The sequence below is a fragment of the Eleginops maclovinus genome, chromosome 15, assembly GCF_036324505.1.
Source record: "Eleginops maclovinus isolate JMC-PN-2008 ecotype Puerto Natales chromosome 15, JC_Emac_rtc_rv5, whole genome shotgun sequence".
NCBI lineage: Eukaryota > Metazoa > Chordata > Actinopteri > Perciformes > Eleginopidae > Eleginops > Eleginops maclovinus.
Window position 1 is genome coordinate 6,233,962 of NC_086363.1, and position 23,070 is coordinate 6,257,031.

The 23,070-nt window shown below is 40.6% G+C and overlaps 2 protein-coding genes across 6 annotated transcripts; one reads left to right on the plus strand and one right to left on the minus strand.

Moving 5' to 3' along the window:
• Positions 1-35: 35 nt before the first annotated feature.
• On the minus strand, positions 36-15,195 carry mia3 (MIA SH3 domain ER export factor 3). 3 transcript variants are annotated; one of them, XM_063901457.1, is made up of 28 exons: positions 14,989-15,195; positions 13,675-13,808; positions 13,495-13,581; positions 11,316-13,389; positions 10,147-10,503; positions 9,578-9,717; positions 6,937-7,068; positions 6,724-6,745; positions 6,538-6,626; positions 6,370-6,447; positions 6,164-6,274; positions 6,011-6,082; positions 5,822-5,926; positions 5,614-5,736; positions 5,460-5,508; positions 5,241-5,305; positions 5,063-5,153; positions 4,560-4,698; positions 4,269-4,431; positions 4,146-4,181; positions 3,981-4,048; positions 3,603-3,688; positions 3,263-3,376; positions 2,627-2,689; positions 2,491-2,537; positions 2,310-2,378; positions 1,164-1,572; positions 36-803 (listed from the first exon to the last, which is right to left on the minus strand). In XM_063901457.1, the coding sequence occupies exons 1-28, from the start codon at positions 15,107-15,109 to the stop codon at positions 559-561; spliced, it is 5,289 nt and encodes a 1,762-aa protein (XP_063757527.1). In that variant the 5' UTR covers positions 15,110-15,195; the 3' UTR covers positions 36-558. The 3 variants fall into 3 exon arrangements, with proteins under 3 accessions (XP_063757527.1, XP_063757529.1, XP_063757528.1); XM_063901459.1 differs by lacking the exon at positions 3,263-3,376; XM_063901458.1 differs by lacking the exon at positions 2,310-2,378.
• taf1a (TATA box binding protein (TBP)-associated factor, RNA polymerase I, A) lies at positions 7,674-21,377 on the plus strand. Of its 3 annotated transcripts, XM_063901460.1 has the most exons (12): positions 7,674-8,108; positions 10,275-10,458; positions 16,946-17,149; positions 17,450-17,613; positions 18,224-18,337; positions 18,423-18,621; positions 18,824-18,945; positions 19,175-19,333; positions 19,496-19,562; positions 19,683-19,806; positions 19,926-20,080; positions 20,212-21,377. In XM_063901460.1, the coding sequence occupies exons 2-12, from the start codon at positions 10,452-10,454 to the stop codon at positions 20,256-20,258; spliced, it is 1,362 nt and encodes a 453-aa protein (XP_063757530.1). In that variant the 5' UTR covers positions 7,674-8,108; positions 10,275-10,451; the 3' UTR covers positions 20,259-21,377. The 3 variants fall into 3 exon arrangements, with proteins under 3 accessions (XP_063757530.1, XP_063757531.1, XP_063757532.1); XM_063901461.1 differs by lacking the exon at positions 7,674-8,108 and having other exon boundaries at positions 9,862-10,458; XM_063901462.1 differs by lacking the exons at positions 7,674-8,108; positions 10,275-10,458 and adding an exon at positions 16,155-16,382 and having other exon boundaries at positions 20,212-21,370.
• The last annotated feature ends 1,693 nt before the right edge of the window (positions 21,378-23,070 follow it).

A 23,070-nucleotide genomic window follows, 5' to 3' on the forward strand; every position in this document is an offset into this window, starting at 1 on the left:
AAGGAACTATAACCTGTTAGTAAAATAACACTGACAGCTTTTGGATTCTTTATTATTAAAATTTCTACCAACATAGTAAAATAAGTTATACATCTGGCCATCAAATTTCACATTTCCTTAACAGTCGGCTCTGAAGCAACAGCTCTGGGAAATTATGGTTGTTCCTGAAACGCTAGACGCTTAACTTCCTCCTTTCGTCCGTTCTTAAAATAATTTCCACAGGAAATGACATTTAAAAAAATTGACCCTTAAAAATCATCGTTATTTATAGATTTTAAAAGAACAAAAATGAAAATAATCTGGCATATAATGAATTATTATTGCACAAAAAGCAGTTTAGAAAAGTGGCAACCCTTTTTAAATCATTGATTTCAGACACAGAATTATTGATGCTTTAATTTAGGGACCATATTCTTATTTTTTTAATAAACAAAATTGCAGCTTTCATTTTATAATTGAAATATGAAAAATACCATGACCTTCGTTCAGACTGGATCTTGTTGTTAAAGTGATGCATTCTGGGTAAATTCAAGTCCTCCGCCATGGCCGGTGGCGTGTTTAAGGCTTGACCATCGGCGGTCTGGAGTCCTGAGGGGCCTCCTGCTTCGCATGCAGGTCCTGTCGGGGGCCGCTTTGCGAGTTGTGGAGGGCATCGGGGGGAGCGTGGCCGTACGTGTCGCCATGTGCAGGGTGGGAGGCGGCTCCGGGGGGCAGGTTCATGGGTTGGCCTGTGTGGTCACGCGGTCCTGGGTAACGCATGTCAGGATGGAGGGGCGGACGTGGTCCCATCGGTCCACGGAGACCTGCACAGGAAAATGATAAGAGATGATGTCATCAGGAGAGACGGGCCGAAAGACATCACAAGTGATCGGTTCATTTGTAAAAAGGTCTGCTCCTACTGATTTCAGGAAATAGTTATATAAATGAAACGGTATTAAGTAAAGACACTACCTGATTTCTAAATGATCCTTTTAAATGTACACAACTTACTTAATATCTTGGAAATAGTTATTTATTACTCAATTCCCATTTAAAACCAGCCCTTCCAGTTAGTGTGTCCTGGTTTAAGGGTCAAGTCCATCTTCATACCAACAACAACTCCAAACTCCCAGCCCTTCAGATAACAACAATAAATAAATATTAAAATAAAAGTCAAAGCATACCAGGGGGCATCGGTCCATAGTGATGAGGGGGAAGGGGACGGAAGTGTGGCGGTGGTGGGCCCCGGGGGTCCATCACATGTCCAGGGCCTGGCCGTGGGGGGAACGCATGTCCGTTTGCGGGTCGAGGTCCAAACTCTCCCCCCATTGGTCCAGGCAGAGGCATACCTAGGTGCCCATTGGCTGGGAGTGGAGGCCCATGAAGGTGAGGCGGTACATTGGGAGGAAGGGGACCGTGAGGACCTGGAGGGAGGTGGTAGGGGCCGGGCCGGGGGCCTCTGTAAGGGCCAGGAGGCGGCAGGCGGCCGTGGAGGCCAGGAGGGAGGAGTGGGTCATGGGGTCCGGGGGGGCCTCCTTGGACCATGGGCCCTGGAGAGTCTCTGATTGGAGACGCAAGGAAGGATCCAGGTCCCTGAAGAAGAAGAGGATAATGAGAAGGAGTTTCAGATGCAGTCAGTGAGACTCTGCTGGTCCTTGTGAGGGAGGGCATGTCTGTTAGGATTTCAGTCATGCAGTGAGCAGATCCACAAACCATACATTCAGCCACGGCTCAGATCACATGACCCTAACCTCTAGGGCTGCACCGAATCATCTGAAGCTTCAGTTACCACGCTGATACTCGGACTCAAATTCAACATTCATGCTGCGCTGGTCCTTCATTCTGATATTTCTGCACGGTTGCAGACAAAGATCCGGCTACAGTAATATCTCATTAGCATAACAGCATTTGTAGAAATAGATTCCAGTTTCTGCTGCTTAGAAAGGTACATCATTTCTGAAACACGTTATTAGCTAATGAAATATTCTGACAAAACTAACAAGTGATACTTAAATAAAGAGTGATGATGGCAAACCTCAATAGAAGCTTCATATGTGAATAACATATATATTCGGCACAGCTCTAGAAACCTCACACCATGATTATTTGGATTAAAAATCAAACCACTTTCACAGAAACCCGACCTCTGACACAACTTTCCCAAATATTAGACTTGATTAAGCACTCTGTTCCACTGAGTGCTGTGAGAACAGGGGAAACCACACTCAGCCCAAAAGGTTAGGCCAGCCCCAGTGAAACACAACGCCGTCAATGTCCCCAAATGCAGGAGGCGGGGGGGGGGGGCTGCAAATGACAGCCTCTATACTCACTGGCTCTGGGCTTTCTGTGGAGGCCTCTGCCTCCGCCTCTGCTTTAATCTGTGGATCTACTGCCTGTGTCTGTTTTAGAGCAAGGACACACACATGTAGGTAGGAGCTTCAGCCCTTCAGAGGGAGTGAGGGAAGGTAACACGTAACAATGATCAGGTCTAATTAGGAATAAAATACTTACAGATGCATCCATGTTGGTAGGGGATGAGCTGCGGGGGCCCATCATGTCTGAAGAGGAGGAACAGGAAAGAGAGTTAGTGGGGAGGTTCAGAGAGGAAGGTGAAACATTTGAAATACAAAGGCTGTAGACGCCTCACCCATCCCGGGGATGTGTTTGTTTTCAGCGTAGCGGCCGTGCGGGTCTGAGGGAGGTCGTGGACCTGAGGGGAGAAGAAAACAAAACGCGATGATTAACTCCATCCCTCAAGGCTGTCCCTGTAGCTCATGTCCAGGGAGGACACAGTGACAAATGAGGAGGAACTAAACATAACCTGGGCAACGATTGGTCCTCTCTGCCTCATGAGGACAAAAGACAGAGGAGGAAGCATTCTTGATGAGTTTAAAGCCCCTAAAAACGTGGTTTGTAATTGAAGCATCTGTAATTAATGACTCGATCTCCATTAACGATCAAAGTTAACATTTGCAAGAACACAGCACTTAGTTTTTTCACATTGAGAAATTGTGTTTTAAAAGGCTTTAAAGATCAGAAAGGTGAAGAACATTTTAACAGCAACACAAAAAGGAATCCACAAAAGAAATGACTCAACTTAAAGAAACAGAACAGAGAACAGGAAGAAAGGGGTTGAAGACAGAGGAACCAGGAAGTAACACAGTGGCATAAGAAAAAAGAGGAAATCAAGAAGGTGCAAAATGAAGTCAGGGGTGTGAAAGGAGAAAGACTTCAGGAAAAAGCCGTGGCGAGGAAAGAGGGTGAAGTAATCCACTGGACTCACCATACGGGTCAATTCTTCGCCCAACTGGAGCAGAAGGAGGGCGCCTGGGACCCTCTATCATTATAGGAGGGGAGGGTGCACCCCCACTCACAGGAGAGGGCCCGTATGAATCACCTGTTATGATCAAACCACCTATTTACTAATAGAAAAACAAACAGCTGACAATACATTCAATGTATGCAGAGACGAGGTCCTTCAGGCTGTCCGAGGGAGAGGAGCGCATTGAAACGACAACATCTCTTTCTCCTTTACATGCAGGATATTATTAGAAAGCAGCCTCCTCTTCTCAGAGCGACCTGATGGAGAGAAAACAGCAGGAGAAGTCGTGCGGCTTGTTTACCTTGGCGAGGACCGGAGGGCTGACCGGAGTTGGGTCTGAAGAGAGGAGCGCGGCGCTCGTTCAGCTGAGAGGTGAGGACAGCCAGTCTGTGCACGAGAAAACAGACAGAGGAGGGTTAGAGGCAAATTGGTAGTATACATCAGGTTGCTCTTTTGTCCAACAAACAGTCAATACAACAAACACTCAAAAACTAAGAGAAGACAAGAGGGACAAAAATGCAATGCTCTTATTTGAGGAGAGGAGCCAGTGGATGTTTGCCAATCCATTCATTTACTGATGTCATAATGATGCAAAAATGATCGACTGAGACTTAAAATACAAAACAAATACTTGGCAGGAAAATCAGAAAGTGCTTTTACTGAATACGCCAGTACTCACTTCTCCCGGAGCTTTGAGGACTCGAGCTTCTCTTGATTTAGAGCTCGCTCTGCATTACGGGCGTTTACCTGCAGACATATTCAAGGGTTAGAGAGCAATTCCTAACAGGGTGAAAACATCCATTTATAGTATGATGGCATTTGTGTATCAGTTGTGCCAACGTACCCAGTTTGAGTGAGTCTTGTTTTCCTGTTCTTTAACCTAAGAAATGAAGAAAGAAGTAAAGGAATTCAGTCAAGAGTTCAGGAAGATGTTTCTCTGTACTGTCCTTTCAGAATGAACACAGACCTGCTCCTTGTAGACCTCCTCCGTCTTCTTCATCTGCTCCTCCATCTCATTGATGCGCCGGCGTAGGATTTTCACCTGCTCCTCAGCCTCAACAGCTTTCCCCCCCACCTCGGTCAGCTGGCTCTCTTTGCTGCGTCGCTCCAACTCTTCCTTCGTTAGTCTCCTGTGAAGCCACAGAGACAGGGATTCTCAAAGTCTTCTCCATTCTGACTCGCGCTATTATTCATGAAACAGTTGTGCTGAAAAATACAGTAGAGTTTCTACACTGTGACGATGGGCTGTTTCACTTACTGCTGCAGAGCGTTTTCCTTCTGCTGGTACATCTCTACCATGATTTCATTTTTCTGCTGGAGGATCTTGAACTGGTTTTCAACATGACTCTTCTCGCTTTTGAGGGTTGCAATTGAATGCTCCAGCTCCTGGTGTTGTTCTGTTGGACAAAACAAGAGAGGCAGAAAGAAGTGAGAGTTGTTAAATGACCTAAACCAGTGTTGGAAATGAGCCATCTTGCTCCTTTCGCAAACTGTCAAACTAGATAAAGCAGTGAGTTCTGAGGCGTTCATTCTTTCAATGTATTTGGTAATGTTTTTAAAAGGCCATCAAATGACGGCAATCATGAATCATTCAATCAGAGACAGTTGTTAAGAACTGTAATAAAATCTAAATGTTTTAACACACTGGTATGAAGTTGGTTTCCAGAAAAGCGAAAAAAGCAGGAGGGTCTTATTCTAAGATGACAGCTGTATAATGCACTTTTCCCCCAAAACATTTCCTAAGAAACACGAACAACACACCTTCCAGGGACTTCCTCGTCTTTTCTTCACTCAGTAGTTTGGTCATGAAGCGATCTCGCTCTTCTTCGACTACAGTGAGAGTGGTCTGGACCTGGAGAGAACAGCAGGTTACGATCTTCATTATTATTCTTTTTCGTTTTCTATATCTTTGATTCACAACTACGGTTTATCATCTTACCCGGGAAACATCCATCATCTGCTTGATCCGGTTTGTTATGGCGGTCTTCTTGTCTGAAGAAGAACCTGAAAGAAAAAGTAAGTCAAGTAAAAAGCTAAACACAAGATCAGTTTTTAAAGAAACAACTGAATCTATATGCAAGTACATTATTCCTTAAGTAAAGACCAGAGTTGAACCAACCAGGTGCTACTTCCCCATTGGCTAAAACTTTTGTGTCACCTTTTTGTGAATCACAGGCATCTAGATCCGCCAGAAGTTCGGACAGCACCTGTGAGGAAGGCATATTTGCATGGGGTAAGTTGATGCAGTTTTAGGAATTACACATACAGCTGATATCAAAGGGAAAATTGTGAGGGTAGGAAAAAATCCTGACCTCCACATTGTGATCCTTAAGGACCACCGAGTCCTCCAGCTCTTTCTGAGACTTCTGGTAGACTTTAATCTTCTCGTTCAGCTCCTTGTGTTTGTCCTCCCAGCTCTTAATGGTAGTTTTCAGCTGTAAGAATGAATGGAAAACCTCAATACCTTTGACCAACAAAACAAAAGTTACCCATAACTACTTAAGCAACTTATTGTCTTACTGTTTTATTTTCTTCTTTTAGTGCTGTGTAATCTTTCTGGAGACATTTGTGCTGAACGTTTCGGGCGTCTTCACGGATCTTGGCCTCGTCCAGGAGAACGGTAGTCTGTGGAAAATACAGCGGTCATAATGAGCATACTAAACAACAAGCTTTGTATGATTCTGCAGGAGATTACGTGAGGACTTGCACCTTAGCGAGAGCTTCCTGAGCCTTCTTCCTGCTGAGCTGCAGCTTCTCGTTTGACTTCTCCAATTTCTCGATCTGATAAAGAAAACGTGAAGCGTCATGGTCTGAGATTACAGCAATATAACTGACAGGAAGGACAGAAGATTAAGCAAGTACCCTGGTGCTGTTTTGCAGAGAGTTTGTCCTCTCGTCTTCCAGTAGTTTGGCATATTTCATTTTTTCCTCAACCATCTGGTCATTCCGTGTTTCTGCCTCCAAAACTTTACTCTGAAAAAGGTAATGACAGAAACGTGACTGACAGTTCTAAAAATCAGAAGCTCAACACAGAATGCAAATATACAAACGCTTAAAGGAGCTCTTACCTGTAGGTTTTGCATCTTTTTCATAGTAGAACTAACTGTTTCCTTCGACTGTTTTTGAGTTTCTCTCAGGTGTTCAGTCTTCAAAAGAAAAAGTAAATACAAAAATTAGAAAGTTGAAGAATAAGTTGGCTCATAAATAATTGATCATATATTTTTCTGGAGGCTCACCTGTTTCTGAAGATCAGCCATATGGGCCAGGGCATCATTCTTCTCTTTTTTGAACACCAACATTTGCTCTGTCAGCTTCTTTTCATCCACTGTGTCAACAAAAGTGAAACCAAAAGTAAACAAACAGCTAGATTTGGCACTTCTGCCTTTTTATGTGATGTGACGTTAGAAAAGGTAGAAACTTACCAAGGTATTCCCTCTTCTTCACCTAAAATGTTGAGCAAAGCAACAAGTAAAAGATCAGTTTGATGTCTAACCAACACAGTTTGAAATCATTTCAAATGTATGTCATCTACATGCAGTAATGTAGCTTTATCAAGTCAGGATAAATGATCCAGATAAGATAAGATATTAAACACATGATTTGAGCAGAGATGAGAGCGGTAATGTGACACTTACTGCCAACACGGTCCTCCAGAAGAAGAGGGTGAAGGTCATTACTCCAATCAAAGCGGTGATGATGACAGCTTGCCAAGGACAGCCAAAAAAGGTTTCCCCTGGTTTCCACTCCTCTGGCAGTAAGGTGATCACCTGATGACCCACAAACACATTCAAGATTTTGAGGAAAGAAGTGGGACAGGGCCAGAAATAATGAAATTAAGCTGGATAAACATAACTCCTAAGGATTACACATCTGTGTCATAATACATGAGGGGGAGCATTCAGTGTGCCACTCTTGCTGTGTTTGGATGTGAATAGTGTGATGGCAAGCTAAAAATTGAGAGAAGGCAAGTAAATATTTTCACAAGACACTTCAGCAAATCTACATTAGGTTATGCCTCGAAGCAACTTCCAATATTTACCCCTAGACTGAGATTCATTAACTGCAATTTTATTTACAAAATAAATGAATGATTGATTAATCTTATCACGCCAGGAAGAGGAGTGCTAATCAAGACATCAGAGCATTACCATACAATAATAATAACACCAAGCCTAATGCTACAAACTACCCAGGAGCAGCAACAGGCATACGGTTGCAAAATTAATCAGCTTTTACAAGTTTTCTGTCGCTTACAAAACCACACACGTGTTTAATCCCGTAGAAAACATGTTTTTTGACACAAAAAAGGAGGAAATATTATTTTTTACACTTTTAATAAGGCAACAATGCAGTGCTTTATTCAGACACAATCTATTTACTACTACAAGCCTGGTGTCGATTACAATAAATCAACATAAAATGGTTGTTTGATGTCAAAATACCAACGTATTTATGAATTGTATCAGTAGTCAAAATGGGACATGATTTTGGTTTTCATTACAGTCTAGTCATGCCAAGAAGAACCCTGTATATTGGTTTAACAGCAAAGAAACCTTTGAACTGAGCATGTGGCAGCTCAGAGGGGAACAAACACACACAGTATGGCTTCAATGAAACAAAGGGATTGCCAATAAATCCCCAAACGACACTGACTGGAAGGAAAACACAGGCTCCTTTAGCCAGAGAGAAACACATTCAGGACTACAACAATATTATGATTCATTCAAATCTAATCTACAGATAAAACAATTAAAACTCATGTGGGAGTTAAAGATCTTCTGTCAAAATCGAAGAGGAGAATCATACGGTGAGTACGATGTTTGGGGAGTTAATTCAGGAGTAGTTAGCGTTCAGGTCAACGAGCATCAGCCATATGCTCATTAACACGTCAGCAGGCCATGATGGCATAATAAAGACACACAGCAGTTTTTCACTTACATGTTGCAGCTCCTTAAGAAACATCATGTAAACATGCTCCGGTTCTATTGCAGGTCGGGTTAACAGATCACTCTCCATGCTAGCTTTTGAAAACAAAACGGATCTAGCACCAGCAACGTTATGCTAGTTTGACAGATATTAGCTTGCTAGCACGTAAGCTAAGTGAACCGTGCAGTTAAGCTGACGTTAGCCGTCAACGGTAAACCCCTTTGCGTGTGGATGAAATAAATAAACGCCAGCACAAACACCGACAACGTTAGGAAGATATTTGAGAAGGTTACTTGGCCACAACGGTTGGCTAACTGTTATAACAGATGAGTCGTATTCCATTCGCTATCAACAACCAACCGACAAGCAGGAGACGTTAGCTGAGCAGGAGCTTTAAACACGGATTAAATTAAAAGAATAATCAGAACAAAAAGAGATTAATAACCGACGTTCATTTCGAAGGCACAGAGTTCAATTTGTGTCTGCCTTTTTGTGCCAAAATAAGGCAGGCCTGTTGTAATAGTAGCCAGCTGAACACCGGCTGTGTTGAACTTCAGCCTACACCGCGACAGTCAACAAGACAGGGGGAGGGCCGTGCGACGTTCAGGGAGAATGGGAAATGTGACGCTTTACTTGATTCGCACGCATGATGTGTAAATGCTGGAGGATGCCAGTAAAAATGATTTAGAGGACAGTGATGGACAGTGGCGTAATGATGTTAACTACATTTAATTAAGTACTGTACTTAATTTAGATTTTGGACGATTTCACTTCATATATTTCTATTTTAAGCGCCTTTCTACTTCACTACATTTCTGCAGCCAATGTTGTTGTTTTTTACTTCAAAATGAGTCACTAGTTACTTTAGATATTCAGATTATGAACTAACACAACATATAAATAAACAAATAAATAAACAAACTGTGATATATTATTGTAGGTTATGATATCTAGCAGCAGAATATAAAGAAATAAAATGAGCTTCCCGTTATCAGCTGGGGTGGGCACATTGATGCATTAATAAGCTTAATCCAAGTATTTATTAAGTAGTATTTCTAAAATGGAACATGACACACAATAAGTACTTAGATACCAGTTGGGGTATATCATAGGCTTTTTCAAAATTTGTTTCTACTTTGAGAAAGTAATGTTCGTAAAAGCGTTATCATTAAACCCACTCATAACATTTTCAATAATACACGTGGATATGGAGAGCTAAACATACTTATGTTCAATAGGCTGTGTTCATGTATGTATAGTGCGATCTTTTTTTAAAAATCGCATTTCATTGTCTCATGTTTCATACATTTCTCTTATTATATATCAATAGATTACAATTCTTAGTCTTACCTCAATAGTCCACTCTGCGATTTTGGTCTTGGTTATAGAAAGAATGCAGCCCATGTAAACAATCCCCGTTGAGAATAATCCCACTTCTTCTTCTTGTTCTTTATGAATTTCAGGCACTGGTTCCATGGGGTCCAAAGATGCTGATAAAAGAAAATGTTGTCATTGTATGAGTATTGTGGGCAGACAAAGTGAAAGATACTACATTACAGTTAGTCAGCTCATGCAATTAAAGTAATTAAAGTATCATGAGATTGTGAAAACAATTCTGCAAAAATCCAGGTGAAGAAAAACTGAATTGGGACTTATTTATGAACAAGTTTACTTTTTTGATAAGGCCACAACAATTGATGATCTTAAAAAGAAATGGGGGGGAGGTATTGGCCAAAACAAGTCAAATATATATTTAAATGTATGTAGAAAAACCTCCACCATGGAAAGAAAGTGAGCATTTTTTGTTTTCTAGATCTTAAAGACTTGCATTCAGTAAGCAACATTTTGCAGACATGACAGATCATGAACTTAATATAAATAAGAAAAGATTTATCAATTACGTCATTTAGATTACCAACCTGAGGGCGAGTGCTCAACCTCAACACTGAGGCCCATGTCCAAGGGGTTTTCCAGAGTGGCTTGAGGAACTTTAGGCAGCTCGTCTGATGCACTGAAGCTCGGCTGATTGTCTTTGTTTTTGTTAAAGTGTCCGCCATCCTCCTCTACACTGAGCTCCTCTACACTGAGCTCCGGTCCGCTGTGCAACTCTTCCAAAACAATCGGCTCTTCTTCCTTCACTGGTGGCTGTTCCTCCTGATCTGTTACTGTGAGGTTGTTATCACTCTCGGCCTCAGGGACGCTGACAACCTTCTCCTCTTCAACAATGACAGGTTGGTCATCTTTTACCTTTACTGTGTGCTCATCTACAACAGAACCTTGAAACAAAAGCATTTAGGGATTAGTGAAGGAGGTCATATCGAGGCACATCTTAAGGTTAAAAAGGATCATATACTTTTTCTATTGTGAGGAGTGTACTTGCTAACAACTCATTAAACACATTTGATCAAATAAAAACAGGTGTGGTCCTTTGCTTTTTAAGGAGCAGGGTATTTGTTTAGTAGGTTAGTGGGACTCTCTTTAATGGAAGAGAACACATTGAGCTGTAAGGTGAGCAGAGTGAGGGACTGCACAATCACAAAGCGGAGTAAAATTATTTTTACATCATTGCTTTAAGCTCGACATTTCACACATTACTTTTTTTAAATTAAGGAAGAGCATTTTTGTCTTGACATTTACAGACAAAGGTCCTTGTGGATTAAAAGTACATACTATTTACCACACAGAGTCCACTTTTACAACACGGCAGAGTGCACTTTGTAGGACATAAGCAGGGGGGGGGAAATCGATTGTAATACCGAAAGCATGTATTTTATGTTTTTGGTTCTGTTGAGCATTGGCTACAATTCACTGTTGTGTGCAGTGTGAAAAAAAATCACAATTGTTCACTTTTGATGTTAGGTGTTAAATGCAATCCCTTTAAATAGGACGAAGGTGATATATCTCACAACAAGACACTGGTCTGAATGGTGCATAAAAGGAATGCTCAGTGCTGCATTTGTGCCATGCCACAGTATCAAATTCTGAATGTCTCGTCCACTTTATCTGTGAATCATAAACTGACAACACCCTTTACCTGTGTATGAAAAGCCCAACTCAAGAGATTTAGAATATAAAAAAAAAAGCTTACCTTGATTATTATCTGATGAAGCCAGAGGCGTGCTGTCACTGACTGTTGAATACTTGTGTCGTATGGCGAATGCGAGCTCCTGGAAGTCATCCAGGATTTCAGTTTCTTCATCGGTACTATTTGTCTCTGTATGTTCCACATAGTTGCGTTTTGCTTGTTGACCATCCAGCATTTTCTCAATCTCGTCCAGGATGGTGTTCTCAGAGGCTTCCAGGATGCCCTCGAGGGCACTTTCAATATCTTCTGATGCGGTTCCTGTTTGTGAGAGACGACTGACCTTCATCTCCGTGTCCAAGTCAGAGAACATGGATTCCACTTTGAATAGATTCCTGAGGCCGAGCAGCTTTTGGAACACCTCCATTTTCTCTTCTGTGAAATGGTCTCTGAGCAGAGTCAGTCTCATGATGCTGTCGCTGTATTCTGGCTCTGAAGTTGACTGTGTGGGCAGAGCAGCTTCAGGTGAAGGTTCGTCAGAGTGATCCGATTGTGAGAATGAAAGAGCATTCTCATCTTCAAGCAATTCTTGGTTTCCCTCCTCTTTCTGCTCCTCTATCTCTTTCTCTTCTTCATCACCATCATTCAACTCCTCTGCAAGATCTTCCTCTTGAATCTCCAGTTCCTCCACAGATAATTCTGGTTCAGTGTCATTACTGTGTGACTCAGTCAATAACTGCTCATGAGGTAGAGTGTCATCTATTGTCTTGCCATCATCTTTGATATCTGAATGATTTGATTGCATCTCCTCAGTGATCGTGTCCTGATGCGTTTCGATATCAGCTGATTCATGATTCGTCACAGTTGTGTTTTCAACCATTTCATTCTCTGCATTTTCCTCAACCTCATCATCATAAACCTCTTCCTCTTCTTCCACTTTGTGCTCAATGGGTTCTTCTGTTGTTTTGTTCTCAGAATTTTGGGTCTCAGGAATGGCAGCGGTTTCCTCTTCTGTTAACAGATCTACGGATATTGTTTCTATTTGATGGTGTATCGGCTCATCAGTTGGTTTTAAGGTTTCCTCCGGAGCATCCTCAGGTCCGATCACTTCTCCCTCATCATCATCATCATCATCATCCACCAAGTCTTCTTCAATGTTTTCTGGCTCTTGTTGTGGTTCTACTGATAGCAGTTGTTCTTCTACAGCTTTTTCTCCTGCTTCAAGGGGTTTTGGAGCAGTTTCTTCTACCTCATCCTCATCATCATCATCGTCGTCGTCTTCTTCTGAGGTCAAATCTGCTGCTGTCCTCTCTCCACCGGTGACAACTGAAAAAACGGCATCACCGATAGATGTCCACATGTTCTTCTCCTCTGCAGCCTCTGGTTTATCTTCCTGTGTTGTAGGAGGAGTGTCATGCTTTTTAAAGGATTCCGATGCTGGTGTGTTTACGTTTTCTTCAGAGAAAGACAGCAATGGAATTTCTTCTTTTACAACAATGTCATCTTTGGGATGACTCTCAACAAATTCACTCTCTTCCTCTTTATATGGGGTTACATTCCGGGTGATTTCGTCATCAGAGATAACAGCATCGAAAGTTGTTCCAAGAGTAGTTTTTAACTTAGGGATCTGCACTCCTTCAGAAATCGTGACTGGTTCGTTTTCTGGAACAATATCACCTTTGGGCACAGATTCCTCTTCTGATTTGGTGGCAGTATCTTTGGTGTCACTGCTTTGAGACACAACCTTTTCGAGAACTGGCTTTAATGTGCTTTCTTTCTTAACTTCTGTGTCTTCTGCATTGCTTTCAGAAGCATCAGGAGTAGATTCAGTTTCAGAGTCTACTTCTTCAGTAGAAGGGGATTCAGTTACCACGTCAAGTTCAGGCAAAGAGGCGCTTTCATCATCTGGGACTATATCAAGATCCTCAGAGTTATCAGGATTCTCAGTTTGTTTTTCACTCTCAGTTGCCTCCTCTTCTGATGGCTGTGTTTCTTTCGGGGCCTCGTCTGCAACTACGATTTGGTCAGATGTTCCCTTACTTTCACCGTCATTGTCCTCCGGTAAAGAGCCCAACAGGTAATCTACATCGTAATTGTCAAACTTATCAAATCCGGTGTCAAAACAGACAAAATCTGTTTCCTGAAAAGAAAAAGAAAGAAAATGTAAATGACCAAATATACATGGGTTTGTAGGTTTATATTGAATGTTTAAAAATCCATTTTATTTTTGGCAAAATGTTTATACCTCTGCTGGAACTTCAATTTCTTTCTCAGTATAAATGTGGTTTACTGCAATAAGGTTGTCTGGGAAATAGCCAAAGTTACTTCCAACCTATTAAATATATAAGAAAAGAACATGTTGAGGATCATAAGCAAAACCTATGTTATCCAATTCTGAAAAAAAGAATAACCAGAGTATACATACACTTCCGGCCCATATACCGGGCTTTTTACCCGACAGTTTGTAGTATACATAGACTGTTTCTGATTTCTTCACCGCCAGGAACCGACAGTCTGGGCCCGAGAAATCTTTCAGAGCTTTTCCCCGAACCAGGAGCACTGCAAAAATAAATGTAAATGTCAATCTTAAACCAAGTTTGACAAATGCATATGGCTTGTTTTGTCAATCTAATAAACCAAAATGTTATTCCGTCTTTAATAGAGTTTGTTATGGTTTTAAAACTGTGAGTAGAAAAGTAACTTCTCTTCTTGTTGCATGTCTCTTATCTTTATGGTTTTATGACTCAAAACTAGCTTCTCCTCCAATTCAATTAGCCAATATAACAGTTCTTATCACCTACATCAGACCTCTTTACCCCTTTGATGACAATTACAGGTAAATATTGTCTATAACAACAACTGCTCTCTAAATGTCCCCTCTGGCTTTACATACTGTAGGTTGGCTTACATTTAGTCAGGAATGCAACATGTGATTTAAAGACCACTTCACTTAACATAAGATAATAAGAGATACCCAACCATATTTTCAATTTAAGTGTTATGATAGAAGAGGCTTATTGAGAACCAACAATGACAACAATGCTATTTCAAAAGAGAATAGCAGTTCCTCTTTTTTTGGCTTTTCTGTCATGCTAGGAACCATAACAACAATTGAAAACTAGCCTTTTACTGTAGCTTACTTTCGAACATGTACATTTGATTGAATGGTTATTAATTAATCATTTTCACTATACTATTCAAAAGACATTGAACAGATATTACCTATAGCTAACGTTACATATAATGTAAAGGGTGTGCTAGTTCAGCTACGCAGTCTGAAGCAACATAAGTCTGCGTTCAAGCAACAAAACATAAGAGGAGAGAAGATACAGCTAACAATAGAATAGAGCTAGCTGTATGTGGTTAGCTGATGTTAACCATTGTTTGACCAGCGTTAACAAACATTAGCTTTTGCCCAAAGCCGGCCGGTGGCTAACTAGCTGCTAACATTAGCCTCCACTATGCACCCAGCAGGGCAGGCCGGAGCTCCCAGACAACCGTCCAATACAACGGGCTACGTTTGAACTATCAACCCCCTCCAAAGCTATCAACTAATGTTAACACACTGATTTCAATGAGCAGCACACGTTTACACTCCACCTGAACTACTACAGGAGGTTACATAGGTCGCGAATATCGACTGGCAACAGGTCGAGAGATAAGGCGCAGTTTATGGCTAGCTGCAGGGATTTGGGAAGATTGCATCCTTGATGTAGTAACAACAAGCCAGCAAACTTACTGCTGCACTCCTCATCGGCGCATCTTTTCAGGTCGGAGAACCTCTTTTCCAAGGCCGCAGTTGAAATAAAATTAAATAAAAGTAATAAAAAGCCCTGTCGATAAAAGTGTTTTGCTGCCATGCTGGCAGTTTCTATTGCCTGGCTGGACTCCGCTGCTGCTGGAGCATGAGCACTGAAGGAGCCGACACGTCAGCAGATCAGATCCGGCTGGGTGTAGCACGGATAGGTTTACACAGGATATAAGGTTTGGATCTGGCTGCTTCATGTGACTGGGAAATAATCTCAAACCGATGCACGGATAGAAAGAGACATAAACTGCACACCAAATCAGATTCATCATTTGGTATATGCAGTTTGTTCAGGAATCATCATCATATAGCTACATCAACAAGGAAAACAAAACAGAAACAAAAATAAAAATATTCACTCAGAGGATTATGCGGTCCATTGTAATGCCATTTAATCTCCCCAGGGCCATCTCTAAGCACATATAGTTAAGCTCTATGGCCCAAAATTAGGATACAAGAAAGACAATTTGTAGAAAATGTCTAAATGATCTTGCCGCAGACAGAAACCCATTCTGCTATGTGATGTCAATAAAACAATGTAGCCAACAATTCTTATTTAATATAATGAAACATAGATTAATAAGATCAGAATCAGAAGTCCTTTATTTATGCCAAACTGGGAAATGTTTGCATTGCAGCAGCGAAATACAAAGAGAAGCAAAACAAATACAAATAATTAGAACTAAAAAATAAAGTAAAAATAAAAATTAATGAAAATGAATAGGAAGAAATATACAAATGTACAAAAAGGCTATAATAATATTGTGTAAATGTACAATGTTAAGTGTGAAGGTATACATAAAATAGGTATTGGATACTTGCTCATATGTGGACAATAAAGAGGCAAAAAATAAGGAAATCTCAAAACAAAAGACACTTATTACAATTAAGTATTGTTGTTTTTATTTTTATTTTTTACCATATTCCAAATATTTAGCATGAAAAAGAACGAGTCTTCAACTGTCTGTGTACATGCTTTACTCCTGTAAACAGGGAGTAAAAGAGACCTCACTTGACCTTATGTTTGCAGAAGAAATAAAGAGAAGCATAGAAGAAGATCTTTGCCCCGCCTCTTCCGGGCACAGCAGCCAATTAGCGTGCAGCGTTGTTCTTTCACTTCCTTTGCTATAGTTCTAAAACATCCTGGAAGCATTTGTTAAGAACATGTGGAAGACACAATAACAAAAAGTAAAAACAACGTATAAAATCATTTTTCAGAGACTCAAACTCGGAATAGAAGCTGTACATTGGATTACATCGTAAACTCGCCGATGCATGTTACCGTAGCTTTGTTTACCTTCACAAACATCGTTACTGCACATCAGGTAAGAGCTGATCTAGCTTTGTATTTCAAGAGAATAAGCCTGCCTCTTCTTACTAAATGTATTTCACATTCATATATTTATTTAACAGTAATGTGGCTTTGCCGGTGAACATTTTTCTTTTAAATCTATGCTGAGAGAGCTAACCTTAGCTGAGCCTCAAATTACAGTGACACATTGTTATACAGCTGTACAATTAAACTAATTGAAGACTTAAAGGTCGTAAAACATTAGCTAAAACAATCAGGTGATCAAGCGATTAATCTGCAGCTATTGTATTGTAATATAATTATTAAAGTTATCAAGCATAAAATGGAAATACATTGATGCTTTTACTTGTCTCGCACTATGGTAAATTGAATATCTTTGGGATTAAGATTATTGGTCACACCAAAAGACGTTTCGAATACATTAAATGGGAGTTATGATTATGATGTTTTCCACTTTTCTGATATTTTATGAGATAAAATTATTATTTGATATATTGAGAAAATATATAAATTGTTCAAACATGCCTAAGGATATTTGCCAATCTTAATGTTTTGCAACTTTTATTCTCCCTGCAGGTGGACACCGTACAGTGAGCATCAGAGAAAGGGATAAAAGACAGCTGTGCCTGAGTCTGACTGCTGTGCTCATTATGGATGACTTGGAAAGAGAACTAATGTCTTTCAAAGACTTGGAGGATGACAATGACTCCTTTGATGACAATTCTTCAAAAGCATCAACAAAATCAAAGCTCCCGCTACCTAATTACGGCATGCATGCAGGTGAGAATATATCTACCAAAATTGAACCTATAAGAGATAAACTGATAAACTGTGTGAGTTATTTTATTTGCCCATATGTTTGTATTGCTCACATATTGTCTTCAGTATATGTTAACAGTTGCTGATTAATAACATAAAAGCCAAAGATATGTGTGATTTCATTTAGAAGTAATATAATTTAATGGATTGTGTCAGCCTCCAAAAATCCTGTATATCGGTTGAGCTGTAGAACCAGAGTTAATTATGTTTACTACAAGTGCATTTATGTCATTAAATTAAAAACATCTTTTTTATCTTAAGAGCCACCTAGGGAAAGTGGGTTTCACCGGAGTACCAGAGTCTGTCTGGAGCACATCAGAGACGCCCTGCTGCATCATAGATGGCAAGAAGCAGCAGAATATATGGCGTGTTACCCCCAGATTTTAGAAGATACAACCAATGGCTCTGCTCAGTCATATAAGGAGGTAGGTTTGGTTTTGTCTGGATGTTTCAGAATCAGATAACCTTTATTTACCCCACACTGGGGACATTTACAATGTCACAGGAGCAAAATACAGAGGGCAGACAAAAGGAAAAGTCATACAGATAGTTTTTCTGCAGGACAACATGACTCTTCCTCCATGTTTCCACTAAAGCCCTGTTTCTAGTGACGGGGAGATGACCTTTAAGAAGCATTGATGCCTTCCAGCTAATTTTCCAGCAAGTGTTAATTTTTTCAGGCTTCATTTGCACACAAACGTTGTTCAAAGACCGTAAAACTGACGGATATGTTAGTCATGTTCTGCCAGTATAGTCTCAGTAATAATGAAAGTAAAAAAAAGTGGAAGGTGGCAGTTACCGGGCAGAGGGCAGTCAGCTGTTTGTGGAATAGTTAAATGTTGTAGAGGGTCGATTTTTGTGTTGTTGTCAAGAAAAATGTTACAGCTATGGGCTTCATCAATGGTTTCATCTAAACAATACAAGCATTGACACACACTCGATAGCTTTTGACAGATTATCATCATAAGTATAAGTTAAGTAAACAATTATAAATGTTTCCACATCCTTGACATTAACACTCTTTTACCACCCCAGCTTACATGGAGAATCAGCGCTGAGATACTTCACCATCACCCCAAATCAAAGTTGGAAGACTACAACAACATCTATGAAAGAATGAAACACTCAGGAGTTAGACACTACCTGATGGTACGTGAGCTGTTAGGCCTGACTGCAAAATGCACACACGTGTATTTTCAAAACATTTATCGACCTTCTTCCTGTGTGTCTCTAGATCTGCCTGGAACATTCGTTCCACCTGCTGCTGAATGGCCATATCGAGGAAGCAAAGCGCCAGTTGTCTGTCTCTGAGAGTTGGAGGTATGGGAAGGAGTCAGCCGCTCAGGATCAGAAGACCAAACTGATCCAGGCCTACAGGAGTTTACTGGATTATATCATCTGGGTTGACAAAAAGTTTACTAACTCCAACACTGGTAAGGTGATACACAGTTAACACCCAAAGCATCTCTTATTTACTCGTCTCAGTTATGCAGACATGCAGCAAGCTCTTGTGTGATGTCACACTGCCACCTACAGGCCAGCCTTAGTAACTACTGCGATACGAAAGGTTGTAGCAACCTATTTGTTCCTGAAAAATCTCTTTATTGTTGCTGTAAACTGATCCTACTGTTTCAGAATATCCAGAATCCAATGAAAACCAAGACATACGCAACTACTTCAGAACGGCCTCTGTGAATCTAAAGGAGATTTTGAAAAATCCTGGCGTCTGGGATCCCTTCATACTAAGTTATGTTGAGGTAAGAACATTCCCAACTGCCTTTCTTCATCAAATAAATATATATTAAATATCACAAGGTGAAACACAATTAGTCAGGAACAATCTTATGATAATTGATTAAACATTTAAGCAATTCTTTCTTAAAAAAAATGTCAAACATAACTGCCCTTGAATGTACTATACTTACTATCTTAAGTTTCAGGCCAAGTGCAACAAAAATGTCCAAACATCTTGTTTTATTTTGGCAGATGTTGGAGTTCTACGAGGATCACGAGGAGGCTTTGAAAGTCCTGAATGATTACGCGTATGACAACAGTTTTCCACCTAATCCCAACGCGCATGTCTATCTGTATCAGTACTTAAAGCGATGTGATACTCCAGAGAAGAATCAGATGAAAGTATTGAAGGTATATTAACATTATTTATAATGATGTTAAAATGAAAGACATTAAACTGTGAATATCCATGCAACAGCTTCCAATAATAACTTTGTAAAACTGGAATTGTTAGAGTCACAGTAAGCCCACAAACATCCCGCATCCTAAAGACTTATCTTCCTCACATCACAGATCCTCCATGTGTCAGTCCCAAGCCACGAGTTGATGTTGGAGTACAGCTCTTTCCTGCTTAAGTCAGGTAAAATCAGATTGGATCTTACATTTTTAACTAAGTGATGCCTTATTTGAAACTTTAGGATGCTTGTTATGTTTTGTTTGTTTTTCCAGTTCTCTGGATAATGATATTTTTTTCCTCCAGAAAAAAGCAGTGACATCGAGAAAGCTTTGAGAGTTGTTCTGGAGATGCTGGATTTTGCCTGCTGGAGGAGCAGCCTGGACGTGTGGAAGCGTCTGGAGGCCATTATTCAAAAGCTACAGCAACAGTACGTTTAAAATGTTTGGGAAATTGGAGGCTCTTTTTTTTTAAAGACTGGTATTTTTGTATCTGTCACATATTGTTGTTAAAGACAGTTTTCCTGTATTTATTTGCGCATTAAAACAGAGAAAACTGGAAGTACGTTGTCCGCACAAACATGGCTGAAAGACATGGCTGGTGGCCCGCGCTGCACTTCACGTGCTTCCACGCCAGTAAAGACTCAGAGGAGAACCCAGAGCTCATGCAAGTGAAGGCACCACTGACAAAAATCCTTTGCCCGGGTAAGTAGGTATTACTCACGTAGTTAGATCTGTACCGGTGCATACGTCCTCTGTGGCACCATTGTGAACACTCAAACGATCACACACTAACAGTTGAATTCTTGATAAATATTATATTTCTTTTCTTACAGACCTCACACTCAAGTACACAGATTGGCAGGCAACCAATGGAAAGTGACCTTCAGAGAAGAAGTCAAATAGAAAATGAAACGGTGTCTTTACGATTTCCCGATTCAGAACAGAGCTGACATATTGTCCAAGAAATGACTGAAAAATCATCCTCTGATGAAGAGCATGGGTCTTATTTTAGTATTTAAGCAAGATTTATTTTCTTCTGTATGATTACATATTTCTTTACTAAAGGTTAACTTACACACACGTGTGTGGTCAAAAATGTCCCTCCATATCTTCTTTTTCAAACAGTTTTCCTTCTATGCCCACTATGTGGAGCCCTTGCCATGTGTTTGTGCATCCAGTATCTGGAGGGCATGGCCACCTATTTTTGGTTCATGTTAGTTTCGTGGTTTCTGTGCAGATATTAATGGATTCTGACCTCAGCTGACCTATGGCGCTGTTGGAGGGGCTTTAAGGTCATAAATGTATGTTAATAATACACAACCTAAAGGGATTTTCTTTCTGTCAAGCCATGCTTGTGTCAGAAAAATTAAAACAGAGCTTTCAGCAACATAATGTGTAGAATTTAAGAAACACTGCAAAACATTGACATGTGATTAGCATCAGTATGAGTCTATTTTACTCAAATGTGAGAGGTGCTTTCACCAACAGATCATTATTGAATTGTGGTCAGCTTGTATATGTGCTTGTATTTTGCACACATATAGTACATGCAGTAGTGTCCAGATTCATTTTCACATTGCGGCTTGTACATGCTGATACCATCTATTTCTGTAACGATGAGAGGTTTTGTATGTTTGAGGATCCCTGTGTTTACTCTCCTTTAAACCGGACCATGAAATAAAGTCCTGCAGCCAGCAGCACGCCAATTTAATAAGGGAAAGTGTTTGTAATGATTCTGTTTCAGCTTGCCACAATGTTGGCCATGCAGCAACTCAGTGAGCCGTACTGGGTGTGTGTTTGTGTGTGTGTGTTGCTTTGCAGTCATTACATAAACCAAAGCCCAAAGCACTTGCCCGACCACAGGAGCAGCTGCAGAAGGGATCTGGGAATACATAACATGTCGTTTGAAAATTCAAAACTCGCGCAGCAGTGAAGAGGACGGCGTTAGGAGCTGATCACTGCTCTGGATTGTGTCCTGGTTGTGACCTTTTTTAAGCATTTTGTTCCTCCGGGCTTTGAATTGTTTAATCCCCTATGCAGATGCTCACAGTTCAGACGGTCTCTGCTCTGTTCTCTGTCATTGACTCGGCTGGGGGTTTGGTTTCCTCCTCAGGGGCATCTGGACAGCTTAGAGGTTGTTTGTTGACCCTCTTGTCTCAGGCCTTATAATGTACTGTAACCTACTCGAAGATTGTTCCTAGATGTCTCAACAAATAACTTCCATCACTTTAAATTTTAATACCTGCCATGTGCTCTTTCCAAATCTGTCAAAGAGGACCTGATTTGTTATAGTATATGTTATTTTAAGTCAAGATTAGGGATGCAACAAATGATTGTTCTAATGAATGAATGTAATAAGGGGCAAATTAATAGGGCATGTCTTTAAATGTCTTGTTTCGTCTGTCTAAAACCCAAAGATAATCAGTTGAATATGTAATAAAAGAGAAAAGCAGGACATCTCCACATTTGAGGGGCTGAAAACAGCATTCTTTAGCAATACAAATGATTTGCGTTTGATTTTCTGGCTATTATTTTAACAAGACGTCTTACCGTTGCCTTTCTGATCACGATATATTGATGTAGATTAAGAGATTTTCATGATGTCCAGTATCTTCATGCTGTAGATTTCCAGCTTACTTGTTTTTACTGTGACAGTTTGGGAGAATAAAGGCAGGTGGGGGGAGTGTTACACATTTACAATCTGCTGAGTTCATCCACTGGTGCTACTGGCCACTAAGCAGCTCCACCGGTTCTACCAGCGCGCTCAGTCTGAGATGAAAGGCTGAGGTGATTAATGTTCATCTGGGAAAGCACCCCAAGGATGTTGGGACATACTGTACTGTAAAACCTATCAGGTAAAAAATATCTGATGACTCTAACAGGCTGTTTCTTACCTCCTCTAGCTCAGGGAGGAATTTACTGATTAACCTCACTGTGAACTGACAGGTTTATAATTGTTGTGTAATTAATCACGGCGCAGGTTGCAGACTGAATCTATTTGCTTCCGGGAGAAAAAACAAATCATGTAGGGAGAGATGTTTTAGTTATATGCCTGGTGTAGAGAGACCCTGGATGTTGCCTTGTTGTGTGAGGCTGACATTAATTGAGTTTTCCCCTCTCTTGCAGCCTCACTCCCTCCTCTCCTCACACACACAGTGCAGTTGGTGACTCAGGGTCTCGCTTGGTTGGTCCGCTGGGCTCTGAGGATTTGTAACCTAAAATCCAGACTTGCACAGTGACAGTGTAACATCTCAGTAACTCTGCAAGACTTGTGAAGTCTGGAGAGTTTGAGAGTGGAGGGAAGAGAAGGAGAACGCTAGATAATTCAGCCGTGCAATTTTGACTTAACATACTGATGCGTTCGCCAGAGCTGCACGCTACAAGCAGGAAGGAGATAAAACAGCAAGACATGAAGTCTGAATTATGTAAAAAAAATGCAACAGAAGATCAAACTAAAAAGAAATGAAAGGGGAATGAATGAAAAGCCTACAGAAGCCAGCTTTAAATCTTATCATAATTACATTTGCTACGGAGCAAAGTAGCCAGCATATAATGGGTGAATTCCAAACCTATGATGGCCCTTTTGAAACAGCACGATAACAAAAGACTTTTTAGACACACTCATCATACTGGCAGATGCTAAGACAAAAAATGCTCGAGGGGAGTCAAGTCTTGGGGAACTTCAGGGAGAG

What these genes read in the sequence shown, in the direction of transcription:
- taf1a (XM_063901460.1), top strand. An exon ending in CTGCTCAGTCATATAAGGAG is followed by an intron (nt 17,614 to 18,223) that starts GTAGGTTTGGTT and finishes TTACCACCCCAG; the next exon opens with CTTACATGGAGAATCAGCGC. An exon ending in TCATACTAAGTTATGTTGAG is followed by an intron (nt 18,946 to 19,174) that starts GTAAGAACATTC and finishes TTATTTTGGCAG; the next exon opens with ATGTTGGAGTTCTACGAGGA.
- mia3 (XM_063901457.1), bottom strand. Translation starts at nt 15,109, where the DNA reads ATGGCAGCAAAACACTTTTATCGACAGGGCTTTTTATTACTTTTATTT. An exon ending in GGTTGAGCACTCGCCCTCAG is followed by an intron (nt 9,718 to 10,146) that starts GTTGGTAATCTA and finishes TTCTTTTATCAG; the next exon opens with CATCTTTGGACCCCATGGAA. An exon ending in CCACAGAAAGCCCAGAGCCA is followed by an intron (nt 1,573 to 2,309) that starts GTGAGTATAGAG and finishes CTTCTTCTTCAG; the next exon opens with GGACCTGGATCCTTCCTTGC.